Below are 14,518 nucleotides of genomic sequence, written 5' to 3'. Positions count from 1 at the left end.
GGCCCGCAGGCAACTGCCCATCATGCACATGCGTTAAGACGGCCCAGCTGAGAGTACTTCTGGAACATGCTAATGGGCCACCTGGACTGCTCCCAGGTGTAGTTTAAAAGGAGTCAGCTGTCGCTACTCTGGGAGTCAGGAGGGAAAAAGATGAAGATTGCAGAAGGAGGTGAAGAAGAGGAACGACATAAAAAGAGAGAGAAAGAGAAAGAAGAAAAGTACTGTGTTGCTTTGTGTCTGTGCTTGTGTATAGTGCTGCTGTGGGGAGTCAGACAGAATCGCTTCCGCACTTAAATAAAAGTGTGCTGTCTGTGTTAAACTTGTGGACATCAGGTAAAAATGGAGACCAATGTCTATATTTTTAAATGAAATTTAGTATTGTGGATGTACTGTAGCCTTAAACTACGTGCAAGGATGGGGGAAGCCAGTGTCAGAAAAAAGGTAGGAGCCAACCTTGGACAAGAGTACTGCAGTACTTGGAAAGAGCATTACACAAAACAAATTTTGATTTGAGAAAGAATCTGTTGGCAAACATGTTTCCACTCAGAGTGTTTGATAATAAATTTTAGCATTATACTTGAGATTTTGAAGTTTCTTCATTGTCAACTTGGAGTTTACTTAAGGCTGAATCCTTTAATAAGAGGTCCTTGTCCAATGCAGGGTGGGTTGATTGAAAATTCACTTAATCTAACATGCAAACTCCATGCAAGAATGCGAACCCCAGACAGTTTTTGGTGAGGTAGAAGCGCTACCACTGCACCACTCTTCCTCCATGACAGAATTTAGTCAATGCTAAAATTAGAAAGTAAACCAGTGATTGTAAGCTTTTTATGTTAGTAATAAGCACTGCATTTTAAAAACCTGTTAACACTGCCATCAAAATCTGTTAACAATAAAACTACTCATCATCCATCTTCCACTCTGGGCTGACACAATACATTCTTAAGAGTGCTTGACTTTACATATTGATTGATGGTTTCGTATTTACTGGTCTCCTCAGCATTATGAGCAACAAAACGCTATAAGAAGTGTGATAAGAAAAATAAATTACTGGTGTTTATAGTTACATCGGGTGAAGATAAGAAAAGAAATCTTTTCATCTGAAACAAAAAATGATATACAGGCTGAAGATCATGAACCTGGACTAACACAATGGGCCTGGCCAGAAATAAAGTAGCAGGAGTTACCTGACAGTAGATAAAAATCACATAAATCCTGGTGACAGAAATGGCATTATTTTACTATAACATCTCTGCCAGCAATCATGAACAAAGAGGTTAGTAAAATTACCCTCATTTTACATTTCAAATATGGACTTCTATGGGTTGATTCCATTAACATTTTCTGTCACAAGAATTCCAGAAAGTAAAATATGAACTCTAGTTATTATTATTAGTTTTTGAATTAGATATTTCCAACATGACTTTTCCCCTATATAAAGCTGTGAAAAACATTGCATACCGATATTTTACTATGGAATTAAACACATGTATTAAAAAAATGGTTAGTCTACTTTCCAATTTGTGCTGTAGCTGGCACCACAATGTGTACAAAAATGAATGATTAGGTTTGCAGAGTAAAATATGGAGTTTTGTAGTATTTTGTAGGGATAAGGACTGTTTTGAGTTAAACCTGCCCACAGATTCAAATCTTGACACACAGAGAAAAAGACAATCACTCTAAAGTGGTCAGATCATTTTCAGTGATGCATAAAATGTGAATATTTTTTGAAAACTCAACAGTTTGATTTGAGTGGAAAATCTTGACCCCTGTTATAATACTCCTCTTCTAAATGCATTTAGAGTGTATACCAAATATAGTAAACATGCTAAAGTAATATATTTATATACAATAACAGACATCCAAAAACATCTGATTACCAGTAAAATTATGTGATACTAGATAATAGGTGATTAATTAAACCAACTGGCATCAACAGTGTTCAGATTAAATCCTACCATTACTCATTTTAACAGAGGGGTATCCAACTCATTACAAAGTGTTAATAAACAAACAACAAATTATATATTTTATATTTAATCAGGTATGTTGATCACAACTGGCTCTCACCTTAAAAACCTCCAGTGGCAGTGGGTTCTGAGTGGCTTCTTCTAGTGCATTCTCTAGGGTATCTTTCCATTCAGAAGCTGTTTTCAAATGAGCAATCTCTGGTGAGCAGAAAAGAAACCGTGAAACAGAAATGATCAGAAGACTACAAAATTCTGTAGCTAAGAATGCAGAGATCAGGCACCTGCCCTTTGGTCCCCTCTCAGCTGTTCAATCTTTAGAGAGTTGTAGTAGAAATCTAACACTGGCCCTGTTAATAATAACATTTCCCTAGGGCCAAAACTATTCTGTCACCTACACTCAGATGGCTGACCTTGGCTGGAAATTGTACGCTGAGAACCAGCGGTGGTTCTTAGATATCTATTTCTATACAGAAACACCAACTTCAGCAAAAAGGCATGAAATGTAAGCAAAATAAATTACTGTATGATTATTAAGGTTATTTCATAAAATAAAAATATAGCTACAAATCCTCAAATTACTAATGTGCAAAAAAGCTATGCTATACTGTACATATATATCTATTATATAAAAAAATTTTGGATCGAGACGTGATCATCTCAGAGAGACACTTTGAAGTCCCGCAAGACTTCTTGCATGTCACACCCTACTTACAAACAAAAATGCAGATCATGCAGCAATGCAGCAGCAGCTGCTGTACAGGCTCTTAAATGATCGACGTGCAGCGCGACATGCAGATCACGCAGCTCAGTAGAAGCTAGCAGCAAGCCAGTAGGTGATCTGTCTTTAGCATGTGTTCAGCACCACCCTCCTTCAAAATGCGAGCAGCAGAGACGCAAAATGGTTAGCGTGAAACGTGACCCCGGGGTGGGGGATGTGGGGTGGGTGAGCGAAGCGAGAATGGGGCACAGCCCCTAGTATATATATATATATATATATATATAAATAAATACATTATATACATCTGCTCCAATAACAACAGTACTGGTAGAGTTGTATATTAGTAGTTGACAAGACATGCAGGTGGTGCAATGACAGTGTGGCTGTCTCGCAATAAGGAGATTGTGAGATCATGCCCGGGTTCCTCCCTGTGTGAAATACACACCGATAGGAAGTGAAGTGAGCTATCAACAGAGGGTTGAGCTGCTGCAGGAAGCCAGGGGAGCAAACCCCTAGTATATTATATTAACACCTAAGTTTATTGAGATTTTCTTCAAAATTAATCAGCTGAAATGCAATGGATTAACCTAAAAAGATGAAAAGGTAAGCCACAAACTCCAAAGGTTTAAATTTAAATTTTAGGTTAGAAAAAACTGAAACAAAAGAATATTTCAGGATATTACACATGGGTCTTCTTCAGGGAACAACTAATAGGTTACAAACTAAAGATGTCCTGCAACAATTAAAGTAAATTAAGCCTTGTAAGTTGATGCAAATAATTTGCATAGGTGTCACAACTTCTATTGATTACTTAAAAACCTTCTATCTGTCTTAAATCAAACTGTACCACAATACTCCAGTGATAGTGGCAAGAAAACGGCAATTAACAAATGGAAACTGGAAGGAACTCTGATAGGAAAAGATCTAGCAGACTCAAAGTCGCAACCCAATCAGAGGGCAAGTTTCTGAGGGTCACCAGCTTATGTGATATGCGCCTTACAGCACAAAAGCTTGAAGCACACCTTAACAGTGGTCAAAAAAGCAAGTCTCAGTTTCTATTGTGAAAAGGAGACTTTGTGCTGCAGGTTTGACAGAACGAGTGACAGTAAGAAAGCCATTCCTTAACGGACAAAACAGAGCCTTGAAACCTGGATAGGCACTACTGCAGACTGGAAGAAAGTCTCTTCTTCACAGCAGAAACTGAGACTTGCTTTTTGCTTTTTTTGAACACTGTAAAGCTGTGGTTGAATCTGTTGTCACTCAGTTTGTTGCAAGCCCTACACATGGTAAGACTAACCCTAAATGTCATCTTTGAAAAAATACAAATGTTTACCAAAGCGAAGACTGATAACTTGCAGAAAGCAGACTTCCTGGTGATGAGAAAGTATGTAGACAACATAGAATGGGAAAGTAAAAATTCAGCTATAAAATGATAGGTGGTGCCACTTTACCCACTGATCCAAGCTCGAAATAAGTTTATTCTGAAATAAAATAAAAAGCCTAAAGAATTATCTGAAATGGATGAATGAGGGCATCATTAAAAAGGTATCATTGCACAAGAAAATTAAAAAAACAGCCTAATAATTCTGACCCAGAGGAATGCTGGACACTACCACAAGAGATCAGAAAAATCATTTGAAAGGTCAAAATAGAAACTGAAAAAAATTGTTGTGAAGCCAAAACAAACAACAAGCAATTTTTTGAGTAATACTGCAGTAAATATTCAATAACAGAGAATTTAAGAACCCTCAGGAACACAAAAGAAGAAATCAAAGAAAATAGGAAAGAATAATAATAGGAAATAAACTGAACAAATATGTCACCTGAGTATTTATAAAGGGAGAAAGAGAAGAAATGCCCCATGTAGTAGTAAAAACAAACTCTTGAGCTCATAGATTTTAAAACTGAACAGTCAAATGTGAAACCCTCAATACAATTAAGACTAATAAAACGCCTGGACCTGATGAGATTTTACCAATTGTTTTGAAAGAGGTCATCTATAAAACCTTAGTAGGGATATTTGAGGAGTCAATTGAGAAAGAAGAAGAACCGGAAGACTGGAAAATTGCAAATGTGACTACAATCTTTAAGAAGGGAGATAAAATGAATCCTGCTAATTACAGACCAATAAGTCTGACATTTGTGAAAAGCAAAATTATGGAAAATATAATAAGAATTAAATTAGAAAAATACAAGTACAAAAATAACACTAAATAACAGTCAGTATGAGTTTATGTGAAACTGATCCTGACAAACAAATCTTTTAGATTTTTTTGAACAGGCAACTACAATAACTGACAAAAGCAAAGCAATACAACATAATTTACTTAGACTATCAAGAAGCCTTTGATATGATCCCACCCCAAAGATTCATTTTAAAACTAGAAGCTATAGGCATAAAAAGTATCCTACAAAACTGGATTTCAAGTTGTTTAATTGGCAGGACACAAAGAGTACATATAAGAGAAGAATGCTCTATGTGGAGTGAAGTCATCAGTGGAGTTCCTCAGGGGTCTGTTCTGGGTATGTTACTTTTGCTGATGTACATTAATGACACAGAAGTCAGTATAGTTGGTAAACACATGAAATGCAAAGGAAAAATGAAGGAATGACAGATACTAAAGAGGCAGCAGAAACAATTCATAAAGAAACAAGCTTCACAACTGGGCAAACACTTAACAATTTCAGTTTAATGTAGAACAATACAAAGTGTTACACGTGAGCAATAGGAATGTCAATTATAAATACAATGGGGGACACTGTCTTACATGAAGTAACCTTTGAAAAAGGATTTAAGCAATGTGCAGAAGCAAATGAAAATGCAAATAAAATGTTAGGTTTTAACATTAAGTGTTGAATATAAATTAAGGGATTTTATGGTTAGACTACATAAGACACTAGTGAGACTGCATCAGGAAGAAGATTGTGCAGTTCTGGTCACCACGCTACAAAAAGCTGTGCAGAAGAGAGAAACCAAGTGCATTCCAGAACTTATCAACATGATGCATTTTGACAGACTCGGAGAATTAAACCTTTTTGGTCTTGAGCAGTGGAGATTACATGGGGATCAAACCCAGGTGTTCAAAATTCTGAAAGGCATTGATAAAGTAGGTCAAGCACAATTATTTAAGCTTAACAGTGAGTCATATAATCAAGGACACCAGTAGGAGGACCAAAGCCAGAATGGAATCTGGAACAAACTACCAATCCATGTAGTCAAAGCAGAAACCTTGACAACCTTTAACAAGTATCTGAATGAGATATTGGGACAGCTTAGCTATTAGTTAAACAAACAAGCTTGATGGACCAAATGGTCTCCTCTTGTCTGTCAAATTTCTTCTGTTATTATGTTCTTCTTCTTGCAGTGAGGCAACAGCAATACTATTATACCGCCCGTATCTATTTTAAACTTTAGATAATTAAAGGTTTTAAACTTTAAATAATTAAAAGTGAATGCTTGGCTAATTAATTACAATGCTTTTGTTAATCAACACATAAATTAAGCAATATATTTATTGCACTGGACATGTTTAGGTCAATTACATACATCCATTTACTTTCTCAAACTCTTTTAATGCCAAAAACCGTTTCTAACAATATCAGTTGAAACCACAAAAATACCCTTGACTGGTTCTAGTCCATAACAAGGAATAATGTACTAGGCCATATTCATTAATTTTTCAAACCAACCTATATTCCTATACAGCAATCTAGTGAGCTAAATACTGCCCTAGTAACATCTGGTGCAATGCAGGAATCACCCCTGGACACAGCATCAGTCCATTATAAGGTTCACACATTTATATTAAAAAATGCATAAATAAATTGTATATATATTTATATTTTGTATTAACATTGCTCACTTTTTGCTTCACAATTAAGTTTTGTGTTGTCAGACATGCAGGCATAGTCGTCAAGAGGGGCCAAGAGGGGGCACACTTTCAAACAACCTTCTAATTTCACCCACAGCTTTAAGTGACCAGACAAGGAAGATACGTGAACAAGCCTCCAGTCAGTTTTAAAGTCCTGCTCCTTCCGAGAGAAGCATCTTTTGACAAGAAACACTGCTGCCAGCTGTTAGAATGGCAATTGATGATTGTTTTCTGTCGAGTGGCTTATATTATTGTTTTGACAACTAAACAGGGTTATTAAGACCCCAACCCTTGAACCTGTGCTTGACTATTTAGTTACTCAACAGTGTTTATGCTGCATGTCCTTTGGATATGTTACATTTGAAGTTAATGTATAAGTACACTGCTCTCTTACATGAAAGCGCAGTTAATAAGAGAAGACTGAACTGAACTGAAGTCGAAGCCTGTTACCTCACCTGTGGTTCTGTGGTACTGTATGGGGTAGAAACCTGTGTTGCTCAGCTTACTCCTCCTTTTTGATAACATTGTTGTTAATTATCACAATGCAACATTCTCAGACACAGAAGTGCATAGTTAAGAAGCCCTGAGTATCTGGTTAGCAAAGGAAGTGGTTCAAAATTCATATTTGCAGGCACTGATCAATAATACATTTATAATCCATTATTATTCTAATGTTTTGACTTATTCAGAAATTTGAAATTAACAATAGCCCCCTCTTATCATGCAACTGTACAGGCACAAGACAGTTTATAAAGGAGTTTAGATTCAGTGACGCAGAGTCCAGCTTTATGAGATAAACTTGAGTTTTACTAGGCAGAGAGACAATGTGAAAATGCATTGGATCTAACTATCTGAACCAGAAGTTTAAATGCTCTGCTATGCTAGTAACTGACAATCACTGACTGAGACCTCCAAAATAATGTAGCTACAGACTAAAAACATACTAGCTGAGAAACCTGGACAAGGGTTCACAAGGAGGGCTTCACTTCCAAATGTGACTACAAAACAATCAATGGATTTAGTGTTCAGTAATAATTTATCAGTATGGGATGTACGCTTAAAATGGTTTTATAGTAAATACATGAGATTCTTTTAAAATATGAGGCTTAGCCCTTTTCAAAAGTAAACATGGAGAGACAAACCAGAACAAGCGGAAGGTCAACTCCAACATATTTTACAATGATCAAGAACTTGCCAGAATGTTCTCCTTGCCAAGAAAAGTAGGAAAAAGTTGGGAAGAGGGCATCATTTATTGATCTAATGTTTGTAAACAATATTTGAATTAGATGATAAAAGGAAAAACTAACACTCCCTGCTTAAGGCTGTTTTGTCTATGACAGTAGTTTAACATCAGTGTTGTCTTGTTACAGTTCATCAAACTAACTTGCCTTATGTGGACACAACTGTGTAGCTACAAAGTCAGCAACAGACAAGAATCTTGTCCAAGTTCCTGTAGCATCAGACACTGCCTTCCTGTAGCTTTAAAGGCTGCTTGTTACATGAAGTTACACTACCATTAAATGTCACGTTAGTGATTTTCTTCTCTATCATTTCAGTGTTTCATCCTTTTGTTATTAATTTTAAGTTGTGAATGTGAAAGTATTAATGCAATTAAAGAAGGCTGTGAGACTAAAGAACCCTTGCAAAATACCACACAATCTCTCAAAAATTTCACAACAAAAGATCAACTTCAGCTTTTAAACTGACAGAAACTGAATAGGGAGTAAAGTATCACTTTACTCTCACCTACCATTATCAGACTAATACTGTATGTAGCTTATTAGTTAGGATAAAATAAGAATATATCTGTTAATGTTTTAGCCCTTGTAAGGTTCTTGTTTTCTGAAAAGAATGACTAATTGTTCTCTTTTAATAATAATTGCAGCTGTGGCAAACCACACACATGACGGCTAGCAGATCAAGGCATTGGAAGAACTGATTTTGACTGCTAATGGCAGTTAAAGGTTCACCAGTCATAACATGCAAATACTCCACAAATTCTATAATAAAACAGACCAGCCATGGTGAATGTTTCTAAAGACGTTTACTGCTAATAAATAAGAATTAAAGGCAAACGTAAGTCATATGATTGTGCTCTCTTTAGAAGACAAAGACAGATGGAGAACTACTCATTCTAGATAATTTGCATTATATTACTTGTCTTCAAATAAACTCAAATATGTCATTCTCTATAATCTTTATTTAAATAAATTGTATTTTCTTTAATAAATATGTTAGTTATTTTCATGTAAGAATGGTCGGCGGCCCAAAGATATGAGAGCAAAGTTCCAGTGGTCAGATATACAAATTAAAACTCTTCTTATGAAGCTTGTAAATAATTAGCAGTACCTCTACTGCAAACATTCCTCCTTTACCTTCTGCTTCTTCCAGAGTTGACCCTTAAATGTTGTTTGTTCAACAAACCTTATACAGAGGCACTACAACATTCCAGATTTTCATGTCTATTGCATTAAAAAAACAGAAAAAAATACTTTTTGCCTTATTAAAAAATGCAAAAATGCCTGCCATTAAGTATAGTACACGCCTGCAAGCTATCAAATGTGGTTATATATAGGCTATCTCAGAACACTCTAATTTTAACCTCAGCTGTGATTCTGTTGAATAGTCTCTGCTCCAAAAAGTGCATGTTGTGTAATATCTTAGCACTTCAGGAAAGAAAATGATGCTAAGGTTAGCAAGCCTTTACCACAATGAAGTACAAGTAGGAATATCATATAAAGCAATGAGAATAGATCGTGGAAAGAGAAAGCAGGATCATAACCACACAAGAAATGTCTAAGGATATACTGGACAGTATATTCAGCTCTATAGAGCTAGTCTGTCCAGAACAACCTAGGGTAAATGCTTTTTATTTGGCCTAACTTGAACAAACCTTGGAACATTGCTAAGGCAACTGAATTTCTAGGAGAACCTGAACAAAAAGATGTTCGAGTTTGCTTGCAGCATGCTTTAGTGATTTTTTTTTTGTCACACATTCAAAAGTCACTGTTGGAGAGACCATTGAGAGTTGTAATATATATAATTTGGGTGGGTCATATTGGTGTGGTGGATTTCCTCTAGACCAGGGGTTCTTAACTTGAGGTCCGTGGACCCCTAGGGGGTCCATGGATGGGTTTCAGGGGTCCGTGAGGGTCAGATAAAAATTAACATTTATATTCACTACACAGCCCAGTACTATTGATTTAGAGTAGATGTATTGGTAGTAGTAGTAGATCTGTTTTAATTTGCACAAAAAATAAGTACTTTTTTTTGTGTATGTTTTATATGTATGAGACAATCAAATTGATAAATAAAGTACATTATATTCATTGCATGCAAAGTTGTGTTTATGTGAATATTTCTGGGGAAGGGGGTCCATAGCTTTCATTAGATTCTTAAAGGGGTCCATGACTCAAAAAAGGTTAAGAATCACTCCTCTAGACCCATTTTTCTGATGGCAGAGTATCTTTTAGCTGTCCACACAGGGCTTCTAATAGAGATAAAACAACTTGCTAAGTGATTACTTACACTGTATTGCTCTTTCATTTCTTGTGAAGATATCCTTGATGGTTTTCATATCGCAAAGAAGACTGTAATGGTATGAAAGTACTTGCTAGTGAAAGACAATAATATGAATGAGGACTAATGTAGGAAAGTATTTATGAAATAGTACTTGCTAGTGCAAGACATTAATATGAATAATGACTGATGACTGTTAGCATCTAGTGCTACCAGCTGGATGTAAGAAATCAGTGTCCTAGTGGTATCATGGTGGTTATGGAGCAGTTTATTCTCTCTTTTATTCACACAATTTTTCAGCTTGGAAGTTCAATTAATGTGATACTCAGGAAAAACTGAAATTAATATAATATTTTACTGCAAACTAAAATGAAACTAATATACATTAATTCTACTGGATTAAATGCAATAACTTCTGATTAATTTTGTTGGGTTCTCGTATATGAAATCTTTAAGAAAACCATTAGTATCTAGAAAAACAATGCCTTCATTAAAGCAGAGCTCAAAGAGGATATATCTGTAATTGATATTAAAAGATTTTATGAAATTGCAAGGAACAGCCACTGGCCCTGTCCCTTTTGAAACACAGTCAGACCATACCCTGGATTAACTCTCCCTCATACATAAATATATCATTGTAGCTTGTTAATTATGGAATTAAAGACTTTAGCATGTACAGTGCAATCTGACCCAAAAGAGCACCTACCTACAGAGTTTAACCTTTTTATAAATTCATTTTTCATAATTAGCTGCTGCTTTGTGAGTTGTAAAGACAAAGTCTATTAATAGGAATAAAATTCAGACATTGGGATATAATGCAAGGTGATAAATAGAGAAATATAGACTTTTTAAATAAAAGTCATCCTCTTTCAAACTAGGTTATCCTGATATTTTATAAAAGACAAATATATATCACAAAGAATGTGTATCTTTATTTGAAAAAAAAAAACTCTTATGGCACTAACACGTTAATGGCAAATAATGTATTTTACCACACCAGCCAAAGGAAAGCAATAAAACTACAATAAACAGCACTATTTATAATAGTTATGCCCACTTCCCACCATGCACTTTTTGCTACTCTTTCAGGCAATAACATTAAATTAAAATCATACCTCCAAAGTTCATTTGTACTTTTTCACACCTTTCACTTTTTCACTGTTTGAAAGATAAGCTGTGATACAGACTATATCTCCTTTTCATGTTGTCATGTTAAACAGTAATATAGAGTTTTATTTATTATCAAACAAGGTAGAAGCAATCAGTTAGGTTACTGCATATGTCTTCTTGCCTGCTTACCAGTTTGCTAGCTCTATCACAAGTGCACTAGTTCACTGAGTTCACTACTTTTTATTCTAAAATGCTACAAGAACATTTGCTGGCAACTGCCAGAATCTTTATGTACTCAAATTATGTTGAAATCTGCCATAATGTATGTGTTTTTGCATTGTTTTCTTTTCTGGTTTCTAAAGCACCTCATGAGGATGTTCACTGTAAAAGAGACTGTATAAAACTTACTGTTCAATCAGCAAGAAATTTGTATTTTAGACATAAGAAAATTAAAATCAGTAATCTGTAACTAGGCATCTTTATTATTCAGGCCATTTATTACTGGCTCTGATATTTGAACTACTGCAGAAAGTGATGTGGAGACTGGCCCAGACACAGACAGGCAGACACGTTCATGTCACCCACAAACACGTTTATTTAATATATTTACAGTCTTAAAGTGCACCACAAAACCCTCAAAGTCCCCAAAGTCCTGGCCACACAATGCCTTTCTCTTCAGACTGCCTCCTTCTCTCTTCTTCAGCTCAGTCCACTCCACTCCTGACTCTTGCCTCAAATGAAGGGTGGCGGCCCCTTTTATTATCACCCGGTTGTGCTCCAGGTGGGTTCCGGCAATCACCCGCCGACACGCCCCTGTGTGGTGGAAGTGCGGCTGCATCCCGGAAGCACTCGGGTGTCCCTGCTCTTCTTCCCCCCAGCACTTCCTGGCGTGGCAGAAGTGCTGAGGTCCAGGGCTCCAAAGGCATGGGGCCGCCCCCCTGGCGGTGACCACGGGCCCCTACAGGGTGGAGTTTCAAAGCTCTGTACCCGTGGCCCCCAAAGCAACAAGGGTGGCGGCCCCCACGTGATCCAAGGTGGGCGCACGCCCTCTTCCGGTCCTTCATGGCGTCCCGGCCGGGTCGTTGCCAACCCTGACATTGGAACACTTACTTTAAATGAACAAAGCTATTAACTTTCAGCAATTGTCGAGTAGTTATAAAAGTTCCAATGCACACCATTGAGGAAAGCTCTAAGGGTCACAATCCTTTCTGGAGGATACTCAAAACAGCTCTGCCATAAGGCACGTAACCAACCAAAAGATTTTAGAATGTCTTAACAATGGTGCTTATTATTATTTGTGAAAAAGTATACTCCCAAATGGATATAAGTGATAATGCAAATCTGAGATCCATTTTTCATTGTCATTTCAGCATGCCTGTGTACATTAATAGATCATTGAATTGTCATGTTTCAAATACTGCCATTTGCTTCTTTCAAAAGGCACTGAGTAAAATAAAAACAGACTGACCAACAGTACAGAAGGCTCATGCATTTTACGGTAAACTGGAGTCAGAGGGTGCAATATTGCTCTAAATCACTTCAAATAAAAATCAAACCTCTAACACATATCAATGAAATCTGATATAATCCACTCGTAACAGATCTGTGCCAGTATACAAAAATAAGCGACTTAGCCTGCTGAGCTGTGCTTTCTAGTTCAGCTTTGCTCTGCAGGGGGCAGACATAGTGCCCACCAATCACATTGTCTATAACAGAGGTGGCTACCTCCTGAATATAATCTGCACAGAAAACAACATTTCAAATAAGTAACACGTTTTCAATAATAAAAGTAAAATGTGAATTGGAACAATGCTGAATATTGTAAGACTTCTACCATATACCAGCAGCTTACTCCTCCCTCCCAAGTAACAGCAGAGCTGGCTTGCCAAAGTTCACTTTTAGTTCATCCAACTACACTGTATGACATAGAAAGACTGAGAGGGGGGAAATCTAGGTATCAGGTAAAATATAACTCCTTGCCATAATAGTCAATCACAGTAACCAGATTAAGTAAGTATGTGAGTGACAAGGCAACTTTTGAGGTTTCTCTGCAGATGCTGGGGTAGAGGTAGAAAGGGCCATTATTAATAATATTTTTTGGTTGATATTTGCAATGAGGAAGAATGTATAGCAGAATGTGTGGAGATGATATTGGCTTTTGTTAAGTGTTGGGCGGGGAAGTCAGAAAAATACAATCTTAAAGGCATGTAAAGAAAGTTCATGTACTGTGCAGGCATACATTGCAGGAAATGAGACCTGATGATGAAAACACTTGAAAGGTTACTCATTGAGCAAAATGACCTAATAACTTTCTTAGAGCACCACTCATGTTGAAATCATTTCCTCTGTACTTTAAATGTACAATATCACTGAACCTATTTACAGAGACAGATTTATAGAAAAAAGACAAAGGCACTTTAATTAACTTGCTGAGGTAATACAGAGCACCACTAGCTACACTATTCCAAAGTGCTGAAGACTCAAAAGCAATTTTCCATTATGTTCCAAAGGGCAGAGCAAGGACTAAACAGACGGTATCAACCAATAAGATTTAATAGGAGCATTTAGGAGGTTTAAATCTAAATCAAGCTTTACCTGTAGGGGGTTCCATGGTGTATCTGTTCTCTTGAGACCAACCAACAGGGCGTAACCTGCAGTCTAGGTAAAACAGCCATATGTCATAGGAGTCACAATCCATTCCAGTATAACGAAGCCGCAGTCGACCTCCAACATTCTCTATGACTCTCACTATCCAGTAAATGAAAGGATTCTTGCGATCCTGCAGCTCAATCAGTGAATTTAACATAATAAGATCCACTGTGTTCTTTCCTCTTAGAGGCTGAAAGAAGAAAAGAACAAACTTATGTTACAGGTAAATATCAAGAATAATTATTATGAGACTTGGTTTCAATTATCTTCTTTGCAAATGTGCCACATTTATGTTCAATAACTGCCTTATTATACTGAGAAATCAACTCAGGCTCCAGGTATTCTTTATAAGTTATGAGCTTTTCAGAAACACATAAACAAAGAAAAACAGCAACAAAAAAAAATGGAACAGTCTGTGGGCACAGCTGGAAAAAAATAAAATAATGTTTTCACTCTCTGAACAACTATATGAAAGCAAAATTACAAGCCCCAGGACAAATGTAATAGAGTTAAAATTAAAGAGTCAATTTGAATCTAGCTGCTTTTTTCTAACACTGGCAATTTTGTTGTGGTGTGATCTGCGAGACAAGGAAATGTCTATTAGTTTTCAGCCCTGTATTTCCCTTTCTTTTGAGCTACTGTGAGCAGCTTTTCTTTTTACTGTATGTACAGTATGCTGT

General features: G+C 36.6%; 1 protein-coding gene across 3 annotated transcripts in view; it reads right to left on the bottom strand.

The window, feature by feature from the left end:
- Positions 1-14,518, bottom strand: part of sfmbt2 (Scm like with four mbt domains 2) — a 428,667-nt gene that overhangs the window by 164,103 nt on the left and 250,046 nt on the right. For all 3 annotated transcript variants that reach the window (XM_039761324.1, XM_039761326.1, XM_039761325.1), the window contains 2 exons: positions 13,785-14,028; positions 2,071-2,168 (listed from right to left, as the gene is read on the bottom strand). In XM_039761324.1, the coding sequence (XP_039617258.1) occupies positions 2,071-2,168; positions 13,785-14,028 (342 nt within the window). The remainder of the gene's footprint in view (positions 1-2,070; positions 2,169-13,784; positions 14,029-14,518) is intronic.

This window comes from Polypterus senegalus, chromosome 8 (assembly GCF_016835505.1).
Source record: "Polypterus senegalus isolate Bchr_013 chromosome 8, ASM1683550v1, whole genome shotgun sequence".
Lineage (NCBI taxonomy): Eukaryota > Metazoa > Chordata > Cladistia > Polypteriformes > Polypteridae > Polypterus > Polypterus senegalus.
The sequence above is the reverse complement of the archived record's forward strand: the minus strand, read 5'-3'. Positions and strand labels throughout refer to the sequence as shown.